General features: G+C 43.5%; 1 protein-coding gene across 1 annotated transcript in view; it reads left to right on the top strand.

The window, feature by feature from the left end:
- The first annotated feature begins 6,519 nt into the window (after window positions 1-6,519).
- Window positions 6,520-23,890, top strand: part of LOC120046533 (inactive ubiquitin carboxyl-terminal hydrolase 54-like) — a 61,207-nt gene continuing 43,836 nt past the window's right edge. The window contains exon 1 of the mRNA XM_038991851.1: window positions 6,520-6,666. Coding sequence (XP_038847779.1) covers window positions 6,520-6,666 — 147 coding nt within the window. The remainder of the gene's footprint in view (window positions 6,667-23,890) is intronic.

The following is a 23,890-nucleotide window of genomic DNA, read 5'->3' as shown; positions in this document are numbered from 1 at the left end:
ATTGAGCACGTCTGGGACCTGTTGTATTGGAGGGTGTGGGCTATGGCCATTCCCCCCAGAAATGTCCGGGAACTTGCAGGTGCCTTGGTGGAAGAGTGGGGTAACATCTCACAGCAAGAACTGGCAAATCTGGTGCAGTCCATGAGGAGGAGATGCACTAAGGTACTTAATGCAGCTGGTGGCCACACCAGATACTGACTGTTACTTTTGATTTTGACCCCATCCTTTGTTCAGGGACACATTATTCCATTTCTGTTCGCCACATGTCTGTGGAACTTGTTCAGTTTATGTCTCAGTTGTTGAATCTTGTTATGTTCATACAAATATTTACACATGTTAATTAAGTTTGTTGAAAATCAACGCAGTTGACAGTGAGAGGACGTTTCTTTTTTTGCTGAGTTTATATATTTGAAGCTCTTGCACTAAAAGGGTATTATCTTAATGTTAACAATTTCATAGTGTTATTTTGACCTCATAGTGTGGAAATATCATTTAAAAATCGGTAAAATCACGTGTTTGACTGTACTGCCCTTTTAAGCTTGAATTGCAACAAAAAGTCTTCTCAGGCTTCATTTTCTTAATCCTAGGTAGTATAGAGTTCGAGGCAGTATAACGCTATTTAAGCTTTAACCAGCTTTTTACTCTTGTTGATACTTCTCAAGCACCCGAATGGTCTTTCCCTGGGACATAAAGCTTTTTTAATTTCATGGGGAATCTTTGAAGAAGTCTTTTCCCGCTTTATGTGTGTGATGTATGGTAGACAGAATGGGTGAAATGACTGTTGAATGGCCCATTAACGTCTTCAGGTGGTATTCTGTCTCGCTAGCACTCAGCTCAGTCATTTGCCTCACGGAGTTCATTTAAATTAGTCAAAATTGGCGGGTCTCACAGTCACACTGTGTGCACTGCCAAGTCAGTGTCACACTGCCACAAATGTCCAGCTTCATCCTGTGTTGTTTGCAATATAATGGATCTTTCTTATGAAGGACCATGATTCATTTTTATGCAGATTTATGGGTATTGATTCCTTTTTCTACTTTTGATTCTCCTAATCTTTCGTATGTAGGCCTAATCAAAAGCATGTAGGCTAATCTTACTCTGACTACAGAGATACCACTCTGGAACTTTGATATGCCATAGATTATATTATGTTCAACAGAATATTGAAAAATTTCCCACATTTGTTTGGGGGGGGGGGGAAATCAAAATACCACTCATATTGCGGAGGAAGCGGTAACGCTTCATATGACACCAATTTTTCCATTGTAGCACCTACATATGAAACATTATGGAGTCTTAAATGAGGCATGGGTAAGGCCAAAATATCATAAATATGCTAACTTTCATGAATTATTTCTCAATTATGCTTTATACTGAACAAAAATATAAACGCAACATAAAACAATTTCAACCATTTTGCTGAGTTACAGTTCGTATAAGGAAATCAGTCAGTTGAAATAAATTAATTAGGCGATAATCTATGGATTTCACATGACTGGGCAGGGGAGCAGCCATGGGTGGGCCTTGGAAGGCATAGGCCAACCCACTTGGGAGCCAGTCCCACCCACTGGGGAGCCAGGCCCAGCCAATCAGAATGATTTCCCCTCCCCACAAATGGGCTTTATTACAGACAGAAATACTCCTCAGTTTCATCAACTGTCTGGGTGGCTGGTCTCAGTCGATCCTGCAGGTGAAGAAGCCGGATGTGGAGGTCCTGGGCTGGTGTGGTTACACATGGTCTGCGGTTGTGAGGCCAGTTGGACGTACTGCCAAATTCTCAAAAATTACATTGGCGGCTTACGGAAGAGAAATTAACATTCAATTGTCTTTCAGCAGCTCTGGTAGACATTCCTGCAGTCAGCATGCCAATTGCACGCTCCCTCAAAACTTGAGACATCTGTGGCATTGGGTTGTGCGACAAAACTGCACATTTTAGAGTGGCCTTTTATTGTCCCAGCACAAGGTGCACCTGTGTAATGGTCATGCTGTTTAATCAGCTTCTTGATATGCCACACCTGTCAGGGGAACGGATTATCTTGTCAAAGGAGAAATGCTCACTAACAGGGATAGAAACAAATTTGTGCACAACATTTTTGAGAAATAAGCTTTTTGTGCGTTTGGAACATTTCTGGGATCTTTTATTTCAGCTCATGAAACATGGGACCAACACTTTCCATGCTGCTTTTATATTTGTATTCAGTACCTACAAATGTCAAATATCTGTCAACAATCCTTTATCCAAAGGACCATTCTATGGGTTAAATGTTGTGAAAATCCTCCAAATAATGGTATTTTTTCCCCCCTGGTTTCATGAGGAGGGCTATGCTTGCAGTGTAGTTTCACAATATATACTACATATCCCAATGTAGTGTCCCAATTAGCCTACTGGTTAGGAATCATTTAGCTCTTGTGGTCACTTCTGTGACAATGATGGCTTTTTGAGAACATTTTATCTGAGCGGTCTGTAATGAGCTCATGTGCAGGCAGCATGGAGGGAGGGAATCTGATCTTATTCCATGAGTATCTGAGACTAGCTGCATGTTTACTGGCTCCCTGGGGCTGTCCCTGGCCATGCGGTGTTGTTTACCACTACAAATACACAGTGGCCATGGGCCATGCTGAGGGAGCCTCCTACAGCCCAGCAGACATGTGTCTGTGGTGAAGCTAATATGGGCTTCATGTCAGCGTAGCGGCTAGGCTAGTCAGGTCTTCTTCCCTCCCAGGACCAGACAGATCCCTGAACAACGGGACAGACTAATCCTACGCATTGTCTGATCAGGCTAATCCACCCGCATGACCTGCCTCTTAACTGAACTCTCTCGCCCACCCCGCAGACAAAACGGTAGTTAGCTGTATAGCATGCTTCCCCCTTGGTGGGGAACACCCAGCTGGGACGATAACAACACAACACTCCACCTATTAGAGCACCCCCAGCCGTCCTACACACCGCCCGCACCCAGCATTGGTGATAACAAGCCACCTCATTACAGGAAATGGCTAAGCCTCCCTTTGAACCCTCTCCTCCCTGCGCTGGTGATTAGGCTGCTGCACAACCGCCCACCTATTGGGAAACGCCTACACAAGCCCTCAGCCCAGCCAGCCAGTCTCAGAGTGGGAGTGTGTGTCTGTCTGATCTTCAGCTCTGGCCTTCACTTACACCCACCATAAGCGCTGAAAGTGTTGTTTTTGTCTGGCAGAGGAACTGTTTTGGACTCTTTCAGCAGCATTTACTTTGCTTGTTGGATAGAGAGGACAGGAGGGGTGTATGGGCTGTTGATCCTCCTCCTTGTAGTAAACAAGCACTTCTTACGCAGACATGGATGTGCAGAGTAGAAACACACCATAATAATGGCTGGAACAGAGTAAAGGGAATGGCATCAAACACTTGGAAACCATGTGTTTGATGTTTTTGATACCATTCCACTGATTCCGCTCCAGCCATTGCCACGAACCCATCCTCCCCAATTATTAAGGTGCCACCAAGCTCCTGTGAGACACAGACACATGCCCTAGTCTTGCTCTCAGAATTTCCTTAAGATTACCAAGTCTATCCTTTTGAATAAGCAATGGTGATTTTATCTTTACTTGCTGACACAGTAAAAAAAAAATTGTGTCGGAAAAGCATAGTCATTTAGTGTGTGGAAGGCGGACATTTCCTCCCACATTTAACAGTAATAGTTTATGAATGACTCATTTGTGAATATTGATGTTTCTCTTTTGGTGTCTGTAGACACAAAACTCTAAACTTTGTCTGTGAGAGTCAGATAGTCTGTACACCACAGGTTGGTTGATCCTGCCAGTCAGTTCCTCGGGTCCGGGCTGTAAAGAGCAAACACAGACAGACTGTGGTCTGGTGACATCGTGAGTACAGGTCAGCCTGTGACTGAGTGCTGGGTAAACACACCCGGAAGAGAGAAGAGAGGAAGAGGAGCGGAAGAGGAGGCTCGGTTCATCACAGCAACAAACAATAGCTCTCTGACTCTTGCACTCCTCTGTACCTCAGCCTTATTACCTCTTTCATTGTGCTCTCACTCCTTCTTTATCCCTCTCCCTTTTATCTCACTCAATGCTCTGCCCTCAAGTCGGAGCATTAAAAGCACATTGTGATGATGGTGGATATGGAAGGACTTGTGAGAAAGAGCCTAATTACAGATATAGGATGTTAATTTGACCAGTTTCTCACACCCGGACAATAATCCTGCAGTAACAGGGAATGTTAATTATTTTGTAGATTATAATTCATGGAGATTTTTGTAGGGGTTGGTCCATTTTTTGGCAAATCAAGTCAGACATTTTAAAGTGGAAATTACAAACTTTAGAATACGTTTTTTAACCTGGAATACACTACTAGTTTGCGTTTCCTGCTGTGCCGGACATTTTCTGCAACAACAGGGTGATGAAATGAAGATCCTACATCTGTAAAAACCACCAAGAGCTCAGAATTTCAGCCACATAAATTTCAGTATCATAAATGGCATTAGGGTTTCATAACAGCAATATCTTATGCAGCATGCTAAAATCCTATATTATCATCACCTTTCATGTGGCTGCTCAGAGTGTGGGTGTTTTCATACACTGTTACTGAAGTGTTTGATTGCATTTGAATGAATGGCTGAATAAGATCACCTAATGTAAAGCCCCCTAACTTGCCTTCCATCTCACCAAGGGCAATGTGACTTAAGCTGAGAAGATGTATCATATTCACCTGTATGACAATGATAAGGTTTTTTTGCAACCACTGTGGAATTACCACTCTCTCTACATTGTCCTCCTCGTCCTCACCATCACCTTCACGCTTGTGGCCGTCCACCGTGCAGGCGGCGCACGGCTGTCTTTAGCCTGTCTGTGGAAGTCTGATTAAAGTGCCTCAGACATGCGCCACTCGTGGCAGGTTGACGTCACACTACCACGTCTCCGCAAGGCATTAGCCGTACGTGTGTGTGTGTGTGTGTGCTGGAGTGAAAAGGGGATTGGTGTCCCAGGCACATGTGCAGACAGCGTGCGGATCCCCAGTGGGTGGTGGGCTTTGATTGAGCTGTTTCTATTCTCCCACTTTTACTCTCCGCAAATGGGATGACTGTCAGGAAATCTACTACCCTTCCACCCTGGTGACCGTGGAGACATCTGCATACTGCATGTGGAAATTGAGGGGGTGAACACAGAGGTAGGGCAAGGACAGCACTGGAGGAAAAATGGGTCTCTGACTTGGAGAGAGGGACTTGATCGTAAATATACAATCAGATCCAAAATGATTGGCACCCTTGATAAAGATGAGCGTACTGTATAAAATACATAATACAAACACTGAGCTATATTGTATGCAACAAAAAAAAGTCAAATGATATTATTTTCTACTAATACAATCGCACATATAAAGACATTCTGTTTAACAAGTGATACAACGTAAGTGGTGGGTTTGGTGTCAAAAAACAGATACCTCATACCTACTGTAAAATATGGTGGTGGATCTTTGATGTTATGGGGCTGTTTTGCTTCCTCTGGTCCAGGGGCCCTTGTTAAGGTCATCAGCATCGTGAGTTTTACTAAGTACCAGGACATATTAGCCAAAAACCTGGTTGCCTCTGCCAGGAAGCTGAAACCTGGCCGCAGGTGGATCTTCCAGCAAGACAATAACCCCAAGTACACATCAAAATCCACAATGAAATTGGTAGTTGACCACAAAATCTACACTTTGCAATGGCCATCTCAGTCTCTGGACTTCAACCCCATTGAAAACCTGTGGTTTGAATTGAAAAGGGCCGTCCATGAGCGCAGACGAAAGATAAATGATCTGGAAAGATTCTGTCCTTCCCAATGTGTTCTCCAATCTCATAAAACATTTGAGAAAAAGGCTCTGTGTCGTTATCCTCACAAGGGGAGGATGCTAGAGTATTAAAAGCAGGGATGCCAATCATTTTGACACGTTTTTTAAAATGTACTTTTTATTACTTGTTAAACATCTCTTTCTCTGAGCACTTGTATTAATATAATAAAATTAAAATTAAATTGCATACAATATGGCTCAGTATTTGTATTATTTGTTTTATAGAGTATTTTTTGCTCATCTTTATCAAGGGTGCCAATAATTTTGGACCTGACTGTATCTCATTATATTGTGACTTTAGTGCAGGAGGGCGATAAAGCCAGTGAGGGGAGGTGATTGGAAAACTTCTCTTTTCTTGTCCCCCTTCAGATTTGCTGCAGAACTGGGAAGCTCCACTCCATTCAGACATTCAGGAGAGCGGGAGGGAAGATAAACTGACCCCTGACCTTTCACTTCTCTCCCCCATCTGTAGAGAGTTTCTGTCGTTGAGGAGCTAGGACTCGGCTGTACTTGGCTGTGCAGGACACACCAGTGAAGGTCGACACACCTGTCCCACTACCCCTTTTTACACACCCACTGGTTTTCACCCTCCGTTTTTTTTTCTGCCACTCTGCAAAGATGGCCCTGTGTGTTTTGTCACGGGGGCGGACTGTTGTGTGTTGATCCCGGGGGAGAGGTGACTCACAGCCAGGACCATGTCTTGGAAGAGGAACTACTTTGCGTCCGGAAGCGGCGGGCTGCAGGGGATATTTACCCCACGCACTATGACGTCCATCGCCCCCAGTAAAGGACTCAGCAACGAGCCGGGCCAGAACAGCTGCTTCCTCAACAGCGCACTGCAGGTAGGGGCACACACGTACACACAAACACACATAAATGTATATTTTTTCTTATTCGTTTTCTCCCCGCTTAGGTCTGAAGTGTTTGTATTGGTCTTGTTATGTGTGGGCTGCAGGGTGTGATGTGTCTGTTGACAACAGGTATTCAGTGTGGTAGAGTGGAGGTTGATCTCATCACTCTGCATAGAGTCACAGACTGCTGTGAGTTTTCAGGGGAGGAGCAGCGATTAACAACATCAACAGACAGTAATTGACAAGTCCTGTGTGGCACCCTAAGGAAACTATTGTGCAACACAGCTTCCTCTCGTTCTCTCTCTCTCTTTCTCTCTCTCTCTCTCTCTATCCTCACTTGACATGACAGAGGGGGAAGCAATAACTTTAATGTAGCATGATATACACACCGAGTATGTCCCCAGAACTTCATGCTCTAAGTGTATCTTTAAATATTTCAGTGTGGTAATGTTTTCCACTCAGTCTGCTTCCCATGTTTTTGGCTTCTCATACCCACATTCTCAGGGTCATTTTCACAGGGTTATAGTCCAATTTCTAAGCTGTCAGCGATATAAAACTATTTGATAGATCTCATTATAATCAGCCTTTGTTCTAGACTAATCCCGCTAACTGATGCAATACCGTAATTATAAATGTTCATTTAGTCCCAATTTAGAGATGAAACGGTATGAAAATTTCATATCACGATTAGAGTGACCAAAATGATCACGGTTATCAGTATTGTCGCGGTATTGTTCAGATGTGCTGGAAATGTTCAAAAAGTTTTGATACACGCACTGAAATCATATCATCGAGTTTTATATTGAAAACCAACAAACAAATAAAATTAGCAGCACTATGCACTTTGTGTGCATAAACATTAAAATAATAACATTAAAGATGGCACCATGTGGCCATGAGGTAAGTTTCCCTAGTTCAGGTGTAAATGAACACAACCTTAAGTAATCAAATCAAATAAAAAAACGAATGAAATTAGCAGCGCTCACATTGTAGTGAGGCACGGGAACCTTCATCAGCCTCAGAAAGCCAGGCCTCTCAACAATTTGAAATGCCATCATGTCCTTTGCAATGTAATATAAAAGGGCTTCAGTGAGGTCTTGAGCATTTTTTTTGATGTGGGTCCATAAGCATTTTTAAATGCTTGCTGGAGTGTCTGTGTCACAACTGTAGATGAGGGACCAGTAGCATCACTGGGTTTGTCTGCTGCACGCCCACTCTGTAAACAAGGGAATAGCAAATGTATTATTATTATTATTATTATTGGTGTTACATTATAATAGTAATAATAATAATAATTCACTTACACACACACTCTACTGTGTTGAATTTGAGTATATGCAATGGCCCCATACACAATTTACATAAATACAGGATTCTTGTATAGAAGTCTATAGTGTTTCTCCTGTTTGAACACTTTTACAACCAAGTGGACGACTGTCGGATTTTAAATGAACAAAATATGTTGGTTGGTGACTAAACTACATAACGTGTTATCGTGGGCAATGGGTGAATAGAGTCTGCGGACACACGACCCATACAGCAGCAGAACAACGTGTAGTGTTTTTACAAGAGTAGGTAACACTGAAAGCTTCAGTTTACATTATTGGCAAGCTATTAGCAAGTTAGACAGACAAACCATGACATTTTCCCCCATTCCGAAGTCCCCACATCATGCATTGAGCTAAAAGTTAACTTACCTTGCATTCGCTATAAAGTAGTGGGTGGTAGTCACGAAGGTGACTCAAGAGATTTGAAATGTTGCCCCCTTTCGCAGCAATTTTCTTTTGCCTGTTCTGCAGACAGGGGGACCGTCTTCGATTAAGTTTCCCTCAGCACTCTGGTAAAACCCAAAATACGACCACACTTCAGATTTGGTCCTCTTAGAAGGCTGAAAAATCTCCCGAGCGCTGTCACTGCCTTCCGCCATGTTTTCACACTAAACAAAACCCCCGTTGGATGCTGCGCCTGCGTCAGACAGTTGCTAACTTTGGTTGATGCTGGACAGTATTTACCGTGTTTTTCAAACCGTGGTAATCGTTAATGATAATTCAAATTTGAAATGGTAATACTAATCGTCGGGGATTTTACAGAGGTTTATCGTGAAACCGGTAACCGTTTCACCCCTAAGTCCCATACAATGTCAGTGGATAATAGATCAATCTAAAACAACAATAACAACAATTCATTAGTTCTACAGTAAAACTATCCTTTATTTAGTTGTCTTAAAATTCACCACACCAACAAGGACGTTAAGTAAATGACTGGGGTGAAGTAGGCTAGAGTCTTATGAAATGCCTGGTTCACCAGCCTCTCATTAGTGTACTCATAGACCCTTTACTTGACGTAGTAGGTGGGAGACTCTTGTCCACTCTCTCATCCAGAAGGTTTCAACTTGAACAAGCACACAAGTGGCTTGAGAAAATGCTTACCATTGCCTTCCATGGGACTGCTGCCCAGGCATTGACAGCTTGACTGGGAGGACCCACTCACACCGTACTTCCGAGAAAATGGGAAAGGCATTTCCTCAGCTTAATATGGTGCCTGCCAGGCAGTCAGTCGCCTCACTCGCCTGTGACTTAAGCCAAGCTTTTAGACCTCATAAACAACTGTCAAACAGATGCTGCCACACACCATAATTACCCAGCCAAACAACCTGTCATTAGTTTTCACTCTATTTTTGGATTACCATATAATCAACCATATAAAAAATACTGTGGCTTAGCTGACTGATAATACCTCCAAAGCTACAAATTAGTGTCAGTTATGAGTCAGGAGACAGATGGGGGGGAGCTGATATTGTATTGTCTGCTGCTGGAGGCCATAACAATATGCAGAGACAGCACATCGAGAGCCCGGGGGCGAAAACAGTCATTTTTTGTCTGTAATTAAATGTGTGTTAACTAGGCTTCATTAAGTTCTTCTCTAGTATTGTCTCTTTTTTTGCCTACACACGGCTTAACAGGCGTAACTTTGTTGAAAAAGTAATCATTTTCTCAACAAAGTTTAAATGTGGGCATATAGAAAGGATTCTGGCTGTATGGTATTAGAATGGTTTGATTTCAGTCTATTTATACTTTTTAAGTATGATTTAGCCTATTGTACTGTATTGTAATGTTCATTTGATACAGCTCAAAACACTTACCCACCATCTTAACATTTAAAGTTCAGCCCAGAAACCACTTCTGGTAGCTGTAGTACTCTGCGTTTCATTTAAAATCCCTAAATCACCGTCCCTGGGAGGAAGGGTTTATTGAAAGCTGAAGTACTGACCTACCTGCCATACTGCATTAGAGGAGAGGGTCTACCTTATTGCCTTAGATAAAAGGGTCTGCCATGGTGCCTTTCAGTTGCAGGAGGAGTGGAGTGCTTCCTGCCCTCCTGTTAGAAGCTCCGTGCACCCCACACACTGGCAGATAGAATTTGACACAAGCTTTGGATAGAGGAAGGGGTGATACAAGGTCTCTTTATCTCTGTGTCGCTCGCCTTCTCTCTCTTTCACACACACACACACACACACACACACACACACGCACACAAACAAACAAACCAGGCTGTATCTTGAGGACAAAATGGATCCATCAAACACATTTGGTCTGTCATCCTAGTGGTCTCTGAGTTGTGGTCAGATTCGCTCAAGTGAAACAAACTTAAACCTGCGCCTTTTTTCAATGCTGAATTGGATACCATTCAGAAAACAGAGTATCCAATATCCTTTCTGAATTTAAAAGTAATCCAAGAAGTAGTCATTTAGTTTTTCAAATGTATCTGTAATCTGATTACAATAATTTTGCTTGTTACATAACCGATTACAGCTAAACTTATTTTTTTATTATCAGATTACATGTAACGATTATATGGTATCAGCTATTACCCCACCCTGGTTGGCAGTGTGATAATGCTCAGCGATAAACCGAAATGTAGATTTTTATTATTTTTTTAACAACAAATTGACCGACATCAGTTCAATTATTTGAATTCCATTTCTTTTTTCTTTTTTTTCTGTGAGCTCAATGCACACAATGCACAGTTTCTCTAGAGATAAATCAGTGCAATCTGGTAGGGAGTTGAAGTTTCTAACAGGCCAATATTCAACATAGTTTAGCTCAGAAAACTTGGTAATTAACTACCATGACCATAATCCATTGCACGCCTACTTGTCTGGTCTGTGTTTCTTTTACGCCTGCTACGTAAGAGAGGCATAAGAATGTGCAATCGCGAGGGATAGAGAGCAGTTGCTTTGCGAGGTATTTCTACCTGAAAATACAGGATCTAAGTGAATGATAGTTGGTATTCAGCAGTCATAAAAGTATGCCTTATTTACTTTGAAGAACTACTAAAATTGTGATTTTGTCACAATCGTCGTAACGTGAAAGAGAAGAGGACCAAGGCGCAGCGTGAAGTGAATACATAATCTATTTATTTAAGCGACGTACTGAAGAACACTTAAACAAAACTACAAAACAACAAACGTGAAGCTATACAAAACAAATAAGTGCAGACACTGGCAACTTACACATAGACATAGACAATCACCCACAAATACCTAATGACTATGGCTGCCTAAATATGGCTCCCAATCAGAGACAACGATAGACAGCTGTCTCTAATTGAGAACCAATCTAGGCAACCATAGACATACAATCCCCTAGACTAGACACTGCCCCATAAACATAGAAAAACCCCTAGACAATACAAAACACATACATCCCCCATGTCACACCCTGACCTAACTAAAATAATAAAGAAAACAAAGATAACTAAGGCCAGGGCGTGACAGATTTTGTCAGACAGCCTAGCCAGCAGCTCTATAGAGATGCGATGACTTGGAATGAGTAAATAATAAGTCATCAAATAAAACAAATGTAATATACACAATTGAAATATTCTATGAAAGTAAATTCATGTGAATAAATTATGATAAGTGATAAGCAGTAATGGGCAGTCACTACCATCATGGGACTTTTATTAATTGTTTCAGTCTGTGTTGCCACAGCATTCAACCCACATAATGCATAGTGCATTTAATGTTGATTAAAAAAAGTACAACCGAAATCGAAAACCGTGATCTTCTTTTATTTCAAATCGAACAGAAACCGAACCTAATCGCTCAGCACTACGGTGTGAATACCTGCCTGACTGAACAAATATCTTTAGCTTTACCCCTCTCTAACATCACTGCTACAGTTTTATCTCATCATGGTCTTTTGGGTTTTTGACACACAAACGGCCATTGTCTTTGAGTTCACATCTTCCATCAGTCCCCACAGATGATAGTAGTAGTTAACGATTTATTACATTTGTAAAGAGCTTTTTCATTATACAGAATAATTTCAAAGTGCGTAAAATAAAAAAAATAAAAAACACAAATAGAAGAAAGAAAATGGACACAACTAGACAGTGCAACTGACACAAAGATCCCAGCTGACACTACATGTGGCGCGGACACCAAAGAGCACAGCTATCAACAGAACGCCTTCCTAAAGAGAAAGGTCTTTAGGCTCATTTTAAACTAGCCCAAAGTCTGTGGTGCCTTCAGGTGGTCCGGGAGTGCATTCCAGAGGCTGGGGGGGTGGTCAAACTGAAAGCCCGATTCCCCCAGGGAGCCCATATCTCGCTCAAATGTTTGAAAGTGAAACCTGCATACCAAGGCACATAATAAGAACCAGTCAAGTTGCACGAAATGGGAGACGAGGAAAACATTAGAGGAGAAATGTAGCGTCTAGAGACTGACCCCCCCGTGTTTGTAAACACCTATCTGAGTGTAACTCACACCCAGTTTAAGATTACGGACTGACCTTCTGACCTTTTAAGTATTAGCTTCCTATCATGTGAATGGAATCCAAAACGAATGTCAAGACTGATATGTACTCTTTAAACAGGATATAATGAAAACATGTATAAAGTATCCTTAGATTGATTGCAGCATTCTGGTGTCTCGTTTCCTACCACCCGACATTGAACATCTACAGTGCCTTCAGAAAGTATTGACACCCCTTGACTTTTTCCAGATTTTGTTGTGTTACATCCTGAATTTAAAATGGATTAAATATAGCCTACACACAGTACCCCATAATGTCAGTGGAATTATGTTTTTAAAAATGTTTCCTAATTAATAAAAATGAAAAGCTGAAATGTCTTGAGTCAATACGTATTCAACCCCTTTGTTATGGCAAATCTAAATAGGTTCAGGAGTAAGAATGTGCTTAACAAGTCACATAATAAGTTGCATGAACTCACTCAGTGTTCTACACAAGTGTTTAACATGATTTTTAAATGACTATCTCATCTCTGTACCCCACACATACAATTATCTGAAAGGTCCCCCAGTCAAACACAGATTCAACCACAAAGACCAGGGAGGTTTTCCAATGCCTTGCAAAGAAGGGCACCTATTGGTAGATGGGTAAAAAAAATAAAAAAAAATAACAGACATTGAATATCCCTTTGAGCGTGGTGAAGTTTTTAATTACTGAAACACCTGTCGTCGGAAGGAGTGGACCAAAGCGCAGCGTGAAAAGTGTTCATGATTTTATTTATTATCAAAAAACACTCGAACAAAGTAACAAAACGAAAGTGAACAGTTACAGCATGAGGCCAATGGTGACTTTAAAACAGTTACAGTGTTTAATGGCTGTGATAGGAAAAAACCTGAGGATGGATCAACAACATTGTAGTTACTCCACAATACTAACCTAATTGACAGAGGGAAAAGAAGGAAGTCAGTACAGAATAACAAATATTCCAAAACATGCATCCTGTTTGCAACAAGGCACTAAAGTAATATTGCAAGACCTGAAAGACCTGATCAACAACCAATTTGACAACTTGAAGATTTTTGAAAAGAATAATGGTGTCACGCCCTGGCCTTAGTTATCTTTGTTTTCTTTATTATTTTAGTTAGGTCAGGGTGTGACATGGGGGATGTATGTGTTTTGTATTGTCTAGGGGTTTTGTATGTTTATGGGGCAGTGTCTAGTCTAGGTGTATGTATGTCTATGGTTGCCTAGATTGGTTCTCAATTAGAGACAGCTGTCTATCGTTGTCTCTGATTGGGAACCATATTTAGGCAGCCATATTCATTGGGTAGTTCGTGGGTTATTGTCTATGTCTATGTGTAGTGTTTAGTGTCAGCACTATTTTGGATTATAGCGTCACGTTCGTTCGTTTGTTGTTTTTTTGTAGTTTGTAAAGTGTTCTTCGTTTTCGTCTTCATTAAAAATAGAAGATGTATTCAAACCACGCTGCGCTTTGGTCCTCCTCTCTTCCACCATATAACGATCGTGACAGAATAACCCACCAACCAAGGACCAAGCAGCGTGGTAACGGGCAGGAGCAGGAGAGACAGCGAGGTCAGGATTTCTGGACATGGGAGGAAATACTGGACGGAAAGGGACCATGGAAACAGGCTGGTGAGTATCGCCGTCCCAAAGCTGAGCTGGAGGCAGCGAAAGCGGAGAGGCGGTGGTATGAGGAGGCTGCACGAAAGCGCGGCTGGAAGCCAGAGAGGCAGCCACAAAAAGTTATTGGGGGGTGAACACGGGGAGTAGTGTTAAGCCAGGTAGGAGACCTGAGCCAACTCCCCGTGCTTACCGTGGAGAGAGAGCGACCGGGCAGGCACCGTGTTATGCAGAGATGCGCACGGTGTCCCCGGTGCGTCTGCAGAGCCCGGTGCGGTACATTCCAGCACCTCGTATCGGCCGGGCTAGGGTGGGCATCGAGCCAGGTGCCATGAAACCGGCTCTACGCATCTGGTCACCAGTGCGTCTCCTTGGGCCGGGGTACATGGCACCAGCCCTACGTATGGTGTCTCCCATACGTGTTCATAGCCCAGTGCGGCTGATTCCACCTCGCCGTACTGGCATGGCCACGGGGAGTATTCAGCCAGGTAGGGTTGGGCAGGCTCGGTGCTCGAGACCTGTAGTGCGCCTCCACGGTCCGGTCTATCCGGTGCCTTCTCCACGCACCAGTCCGCCTGTGGCAGCCCCTCGCACCAGCCCAGTACCACCAGTGCCAACACCACGCACCAAGCTTCCTGTGCGTCTCCAGAGTCCAGTACGCCCTGTTCCTTCTCCCCGCACTAGCCTTGAGGTGCGTGTCCCCAACCCGGTACCACCAGTTCCGGCACCACGCACCAAGCCTCCTGTGCATCTCCAGAGCCCTGTACGGCCTGTTCCTGCTCCCCGCACTAGCCTTGAGGTGCGTGTCCTTAGCCCGGTACCACCAGTTCCGGCACCACGCACCAGGCCTACTGTGCGCCTCAGCAGGCCAGAGTCTGCCATCTGCCCTGCGCTGCCCGTCTGCCCAGCACCGCCTGCGCTGCCCGTCTGCCCAGCGCCGTCTGAGCTGTCCGTCTGCCCAGCGCCGCCTGCTCTGCCCGTCTGTCCTGAGCCGTCAGAGCCGCCCGTCTGACCTGAGCCGTCAGAGCCGCCCGTCTGTCCTGAGCCGTCAGAGCCGCCCGTCTGTCCTGAGCCGCTAGAGCCGCCCGTCTGTCCTGAGCCGCTAGAGCCGCCCGTCAGTCAGGAGGCGCCAGAGCCGCCCGTCAGTCAGGAGCCGCCAGAGCCGCCCGTCAGTCAGGAGCCGCCAGAGCCGCCCGCCAGTCAGGAGCCGCCAGAGCCGCCCGCCAGTCAGGAGCCGCCAGAGCCGCCCGCCAGTCAGGAGCCGCCAGAGCCGCCCGCCAGTCAGGAGCCGCCATAGCCGCCCGCCAGTCAGGAGCCGTCATAGCCGCCCGCCAGTCAGGAGCCGTCATAGCCGCCCGCCAGTCAGGAGCCGCCAGAGCCGCCCGCCAGTCAGGAGCCGCCAGAGCCGCCCGCCAGTCAGGAGCTGCCAGAGCCGTCCGCCAGTCAGGAGCTGCCTGAGCCGCCCTCCAGTCAGGAGCTGCCCCTCAGTCAGGAGCTGCCCCTCAGTCAGGAGCTGCCCCTCAGTCCGGAGCTGCCCCTCAGTCCGGAGCTGCCCCTCCGTCCAGTGGCGCCCTCTAGGATGGTCTTCAGTCCGGGACTCGCTGTAAGGGTCCTCGCTCCAGAGGCACCACCAAAGCGGGTATTGACTATGGTGGAGTGGGGACCACGTCCCGCACCTGTGTCAGGTTTTGCGGCCGGAGTCCGCACCTTTGGGGGGGGGGGGGGTACTGTCACGCCCTGGCCTTAGTTATCTTTGTTTTCTTTATTATTTTAGTTAGGTCAGGGTGTGACATGGGGGATGTATGTGTTTTGAATAGGCTAGGGCACAGGTGTCAAACTCATTCCACGGAGGGCCGAGTGTCTGCGGGTTTTCGCTCCTCCCTTGTACTTGATTGATGAATTAACATCACTAATTAGTTAGGAACTCCCCACACCTGGTTGTCTAGGGCTTTATTGAAAGGAAAAACCAAAAACCTGCAGACACTCGGCCCTCCGTGGAATGAGTTTGACACCCCTGGTCTAGGGGTTTTATATGTTTATGGGGCAGTGTCTAGTCTAGGTGTATGTATGTCTATGGTTGCCTAGATTGGTTCTCAATTAGAGACAGCTGTCTATCGTTGTCTCTGATTGGGAACCATATTTAGGCAGCCATATTTATTGGGTAGTTCGTGGGTTATTGTCTATGTGTAGTGTTTAGTGTCAGCACTATTTTGGATTATAGCGTCACGTTCATTCGTTTGTTGTTTTTTTGTAGTTTGTAGTTTTTTTGTAGTTTGTAAAGTGTTCTTCGTTTTCGTCTTCATTAAAAATAGAAGATGTATTCAAACCACGCTGCGCTTTGGTCCTCCTCTCTTCCACCATATAATGATCGTGACAAATGGGCAGAAAATAATTTCTGTATTTAATTTTCTATACTTTTGCAAAAAATGTCTAAAAACATGTTTTCACTTTGTCATTCTGGGTTATTGTGTGTAGATGGGTGAAATAAGAAATTATTGAATCCATTTTGAATTCAGGCTGTAACACAACAAAATGTGGAATAAGGAATATGAATGCTTTTTGAAGGCACTGTATTTAATTCACAACCTATTATGTACAGTTGAGACTACAGTTTGCAAGGATTTATTCATTCATTTGAATATGTTAATGTGTTCTGCAAAAAGATTTGCCACTCAGTTTTCTGTGTTCATTTCTCCCTCGCTCCCATCCAGACTGATCACATACGTTGGCTGACTATCACAGTTTGCTCTGTGACTGTCTGCACAAATAATTGGTTGTAATAGATGAATTGAGTAGCTCCTATTAAAGCAATGTTGGGAAAAGAAAGGGCCATGGGAGCATGTAAGTCACACTGCGTTGAACGGCTCATTGAATATCCCATAAATCCCAGGGGTAAATCATGTCACTCTTTTATAAGCTGTCCAAATTTAGCACTGAAGGACCCAGTTCCTTTTGAAATAGGAAATTCCATTTGCCAGAAGGACAGCTCCACAATACTCTCTGATATTCCATATCGGAAAAGAAGTAGCCCATGGCTTCCCTCTGTCTGTGATTGTTTTTCAAATTTGAAAACCTCATCAGATGGAAATCTGTCCAATCTAATGGTCCTGTATGTTGGGTATTTGGCCATCTGTCTTTCATGGGTTCTAGGGCTTGAGATGGAAGGAAGGAAAAAACAACTATTACTTAACCCATTTCCCATCACGATTCACAACTGAAGCAAACAAACAAAGCAAAGCATGCCTACTTCCTGGTAGCAGCTCAGTACTTCCTGTGACCTAATCATCCATGGAGACTCAAATTAACAGCTTGAGTTGATCATTTGTCTGCTGTTCACAATTGCCTCATGGTGCTTGTTTTGATTACAGTAATTACTTGCACAATATGGCTCTTTCTGATTTCGCCATGTTTCTAGCCTAAAGTTGCTTTGAGCAGCACACCTTATTCTTAACGATAGATAGACTGTCCGTAGTTCTGATTAAGTGTTGGGAAAACATGAAGGTCACACTTTATTTGGATGGTCTGGATCTTCCATCTGTAGTTTCTCTACAGATGGTCGTACTTTCAGCAAACAATCTGTTGATAAGCAACTGCTTGCCAAGGTTACAGTTAGCCTTAGGTTTAGAATAAGGGTTAGGGTAAGGGATTACGTTTAGGGTTAGGATAAGGGTAGATCATGGTTAGAGCTAGAGTTAGGGTTGGTAGATAGTAAGTTGAAATGTTACTAATAGTCTGTAGATGGTCTGTAGAGCATCTACAGATGGACTATCCAAATAAAGTGTTACCAAACATGAGTAATATATCACCTGACATCCCATCTCAGGAAACAGATGTCCTGGGGTTCAACAGAGCCCTTCTTCCTCCCTCCCTCTTCCCTCCCTCCCTCCCGCTTTCCTTCCATCAGTCCCTCTCGCCTTTCTGCCATCTCTTTTTCCACATGCACTTCATGACAATTCAGAAATGACAACGGCTCTTTTTTTCTGCTGGGATATCACTTTTCTCCAGAGCTGTCCAGTTGGGATGACTTTGTCATGCTCTCCTGCCTCTCTCATTTCCATAGAATGTACAGAACCAGGCCCGGAGATGCCTCGAGGCCAATAGGAGAGCAGCATCTGTGCCGCGTGCCTCCCTATCAACCCGCTCCACAGTCCAACAAGGACACGCAAACCTGGGAACGAATGTGTTGAGCTTCACTGGCCCTGTTTAGAATGGCACGCAAGTGTTGTATAATTGTGACCAAAAGTGATCAAGAGGATGTATGCTGGGAATACCTCAGGGCCAATAGAAATGGCACGTTTGTGAATTGTAGTTGTTGGGCCTGTGCTCAGATGAGGAGTAGAGTTGCCATGTTGTTCCGACATCTGAACAGGATGAGGGAGCGGCCTGGAACATTGCAGCAACAAGCAGCTCTGCCCCATGTTATCATACAGACAGACACCTGTCTTCCTTTGGCCCTCTTATCAATCCCATGTGGAGAGGTTAGGTACTATATCTTCATTATCTGCACTCTGCATTGTGCAGGACAGCTGTGGACTGGACACTATTTCCATCCTGGCCAGTGGCCTGTCAAACAGAAAGACCACCACCAAGTGAGAAGGGTTCACATACCTGGGAAGGATGTGTGTGTGCGTCGGAAAAATGCCATGGTCTTGCTTTGCACTCTGCAGCGGGAGAACAAGCAACTTATTGGACCTGGGGCAAAGGACAAGAAGGAAAACGCTAACCAGGAATTGTACTGATTGCATATTTTACATTTGAGTCATTTAGCAGATTCTCTTATCCAGAGTGACTTACAGGAGCAATTACGGGTTAAGTGCTTTGCTCAAGGGTACGTCGACAGATTTTTCACCTAGTCGGCTCTGCTAGGCTACCTGATTGCTTAATATGCACATATTATCCCATTCTCTCTTAAGGCAAAATACATTCAAGCGCTATATTTTCTGTTATTCTTAACTTAGCCCTCTAAAAATAACTGCAGTAACACATACTACTTGCACACAGACACCATACCAAACCAGTAAGGCAGGCACCTATCCGTCATGGGCTAAAAAAAGTTGTGCAGTCAAACCTCCACCCTCGGTATAAAATCTGTCATGCCACATGTTTGGTCCTAAATCTTGGCTGAGGGGTAGGCCTGGAATGAGTTGGTTCCCTGGATGTTGTGGCGCTCACCCTTCTCTGATTTGTCAGTGCTGTTGGGTCTCTGGGGTGCGATTGATTGCAGAGGGCTGTATGCTGCATAGAGGCAGGCCAGATAGGGTTAGAAGTTGTCTGTTTTCCCCCTCCCCTGCCACCTCCCTTTCTCTGCTTCAGTGTAATCTGCAAATGGTCATTTTCATGTAAAAGGACAAATTGGGTATCAAATGAAAACTAAGAGTCTATATTTTGGGGAAATGAAGGCATAGATACATTTTTCAACCATTTTTTATAAAAAATCTCAATTTTAAGCATAGGTTAATGGCTTTGATTTGTGGTCAAACAGATAGAAAAGGGGTCTTAGAAAACATCTACCAGAATAAGTCTTAAAAGGATTTAGAAATATATCAAAACACTATCATGTTGAAGTAAAGACCACTGCTAACTAATATCAACACTTATATTTAGTTTTGGATAAATGATTTGCCTTCTGTAAGTTTACAAAACATTGCCTTGTAATTCCATTACCAAAGACCCACATATCTTTGTCATGTTGGTAACAATGATTCAGGAGACAGGCGCAGGAATGCGAATAGGTTTATTTTATTATACCCCAAATTACGGCGTGCCGTGTAAGGGCACGGGGATGAAGACCAAACAAACACGTAACAAAAACACAGGGTTGAAACCCAAACAAAAGAGCGAGGAGTACCTCGAATAAATACACACGCGCACAATGATTAACACACGGGACGAGACCCGTAATCATCTGCGCAATCCACAATGGCACGAAAGCCCAAAACACACAGCACAGGTACTCACACGCACCAACGGACATTGTAAAAACAATCGACCGCACCATGGTGAACAAAGGGCACATATATACAAATACAATCAGTGGGAATAGGGACCAGGTGTGCGCAACGAAAGTTCCAGAGGGATCCGTGACAATCTTTAAGATATTTTCTAATTTATCTCCCTCATGAGGGAGGATAATGAAAGTTCACAGAAGTAACAAGTAAAGGTACACTCTTAAAAAAAAAGGTGTTGTCCAAAATATAAACGCAACATGTAAAGTGTTGGACCCATGTGACAGGAGCTGAAATAAAAGATCCCAGAAATGTTTCATATGCACAAAAAGCTTATTTCTCTCATATTCTGTGCACAAATTTGTTTACATCCCTGTTAGTGAGCATTTCTCCATGATAATCCATCTACCTGACAGGTGTGGCATATCAAGAAGCTGATTAAACAGCATGATCATTACAATGGTGCACCTTGTGCTGGGGGCAATAAAAAGCCACTCTAAAATGTGCAGTTTTGTCACACAACACAGTGCCACTGATGTCTGAAGTTTTGAGGGAGCGTGCAATTGACATGCTGACTGCAGGAATGTCTACCAAAGTTGCTGCCAGAGAATTGAATGTTAAATTCTCTACCATAAGCCATCTCCAACGTCGTTTTAGAGAATTTGGCAGTGCGTCCAACCGGCCTCATAACCGCAGACCACGTGTAACCACGCCAGCCCAGGACCTCCACATCCGGCTTCTGCACCTGCGGGATCGACTGAGACCAGCCACCCGGACAGCTGATGAAACTGAGGAGTATTTCTGTCTGTAATCAAAAATTATTCTGATTGGCTGCGTCTGGCTCCCCAGTGGGTGGGCCTTGCTCCCAAGTGGGTGGGCCTATGCCCTCCCAGGCCCACCCATAGCTGCATCCCTGCCCAGTCATGTGGAATCCATAGATTAGGGCCTAATGAATTTATTTCAATTGACTGATTTCCTTATATGAACTGTAACTCAGTAAAATCGTTGAAATTGTTGCATGCTGCATTTATATTTTTGTTCAGTATAGAATCCAAAAGGGTTCTTCCGCGTCCCCATAGGAGGTCCCTTTGAAGAATCCTTTTTGCTTCCAGGTTCCAAATCGGTAACAGAATTACAGAAAAATCAGTAACGGAATGACTTCAATTGAATTGGCTGCAATGGGAAATCATAGTAGTCACAAGCCACAGTTGGGTCACCTGCTATTGTCCTCCCTTCCACTGGCATACTGTTATGTTCAGCTCATAGCTGTTTTCTTTCTGTCATCTGGTGGTCAGAGCGTGAAAACAGTCTGGACAACCCCTCCCTCTCTCTCTCTCTTCCTCTCTCTTCTATCTCTCTCCAATTAGTGTTACCTCTCTCAGCTCTTACCGACACACACCCATTAGCCCCCTCTCTTTCCATTTACTGTAACCAGCATCCGCACACACTGAGCACCGACCAACACCGGACGTCCATGGAGGTCGAAAAGTAGTTGAAATTTGGTCAGTCCGCCCTGGCCTTGATTTCAACGACCACAGATGTTGATTTTTGAGCCAGTTCGGACCGGCCTTGGACAAAATCTGAACCAATCATTGTCTATGTTTCACAAGTTTGGACAGCATAGTGCAGTACAGTGAAGCACGTAGAGTACAGTACAGTAAAGAAAAGTAGAGTATAGTTCAGTACAGTACATTAGAGTTCAGTACAGTAGAGCACACTAGAGTAGAGTACAGTATAATGTACTATACTGTACTCTTCTATGATGTGTTGTGCTCTACTGTTCTGTACTGTGATGTCCAAACTTGTGAAACATAGACGTCGATGATTGGTTCAGATTTGGTCTGGCCAGTGTATAGAATAATACCCATACGTGCAAATAATGATATTGCGCATTTCTACCTTTGTGTACCAATTCAGGATACATCACCATGAAGAAAACGACATTCATATCCATAATGCTGATGTAGTACAGATCAGGGACCCTTGATGTAATTCTGTTACCGTAATTCTGTTATTGGGTGTAAGTCCACTTCACTCACTGTAGTTCAATAACCAAAATAGATTTTTTCAAACTCAAGGTGTCTATGGTTTGTTAAACTTAGAAATCAATGTTTTTTGTTTGGCATATATATTTTAAAGTGAAAAATCTGAGTCTCAGTGTAATTCCGTTATCGTGGAATTGCCCTAATCCTGCCTTGAGTGCTGTCATCATGGCAGCATTAAGGCTGGAATTGTGCTCATTTTGTTATATCATCGATTCCCTTCTCTTCCAGTCAGCTTATCTCTGCCTTTCATCACGCTTTCCTGCCTCTCGCTCTTGGATCAGTTCCTTGGAACCCTTTTTATATATAGGAGCAGGAGCTCCACAATACTTTTGAGCTAATATTCTATAAGAGGAACAAGAGCTCAAGCAGTAGAACATTTGAGGTGCCGGTACTCAACTCCAGTGAGCTACTGCCCAAGTTAAGCACTGCTTCTTATCCCTTGCGCAAATAGCCTACAGCTGTGTCTGCCCTGAGCTCACTGGCACTGGAAACTGAGGGCCCAGAATATTTTATACAATGTTGCAAGTTCGCTAGCACAAGCTTTGAGCCGGACCCAAGTTAATAGTTGCAGACAGGCCATGTGTAGCCAATGTCATTTATAGGATATGTATTTAGTACCAGTAACTTCAGGACAGTAATGGCAGAATATGCGAAAGCCAGCAGGAGTGGGAGGAGAATAGTTGGGTCAGGTCAAGTTTATTTTCTTCTGGTTATCTAGATCTCTGGCACCCTCTTGAGGCATCAAACCGTAAGCTTAAAGCATCAGACAAACTCAATGCGCATAGTTGATTTTATTAAAACACATTTCTCTATAAATGGAAAATACACGTTAAAACATTTCCAGCAATCGATTGGTTGAAAGAACAGACGACTTACAATCAACCAAGATTTTTTTAATTTGGGGACAGCCCTAAAAATTATATGTGTTGTGCCCGCCATCGGTTGAGTCACAACATGCTCCTGAATACAGGGTGGGGTTCATGTTTTGGCTGATGAATGTACTAAAATGGGAATCAAATGGACATTTTCACTGTTAAATGATACCACAAAGATGGTTGGAGGTCCACACATCAGAGAATGTTTACTTGAATGGGAATATCTGTTTTAAATTATACTGTCAATCCTCCATAGGAAACCTATTGAAATCATAGAAATACAGATAATAGAATTTACACATCTTTGTGAAAGTAATTAGAAAAAGTAAAAATGTCAATTCAATTTAAATTTAAACCAGCTAAATTGCAGTGGTCTGAAGGGATAGGTCTATTTTATGATTTCAATTTCTACCCACCCTGTATTCAAAAGCATGTTGTGTTTCAATTGATGACGGGCACAACACAACACATTTTTAGATAATTGACGCTAAAGGTTGAAAAACATAACTTTAATTTTTTTTAAACTTGATTTCAAGAAATTATTAAATAGGTTGACAACCCTGTTTGTAAGCTTTTAAATGATATTAAACTCAACTGTTTATCTTTTCCAGTGATGAAGACATGGATGTCTCAGAGTATGGTGGGTTATGCAAAATGGGTCAACTTTGAGCACCTCTATCTCATGAATATTTTGGCATTCAGGTCCACCTAGACTAAAAGAGCTGTGAGTTGGGGTTCAATGTCCTTCAGATAGACAAAAAAAGTACTACCCATAAATGTATATGCCAGAACATTCTAGCGTTGCACAAAACATTACAAACATAAGCAACATAAAAACTAGAAATGGTACTGTGTGTGTGAAATACCCCGGACCTTCAGTTATTTTTCCAGAATTGTTGGAATGTATGATCCGTTTATTTATAAGCCCTCCCTGCTGGGTTGCCACTCTGCGT

This window comes from Salvelinus namaycush, chromosome 4, assembly GCF_016432855.1.
Source record: "Salvelinus namaycush isolate Seneca chromosome 4, SaNama_1.0, whole genome shotgun sequence".
Classification (NCBI taxonomy): domain Eukaryota; kingdom Metazoa; phylum Chordata; class Actinopteri; order Salmoniformes; family Salmonidae; genus Salvelinus; species Salvelinus namaycush.
This window is presented reverse-complemented; position numbering and strand designations above follow the sequence as displayed.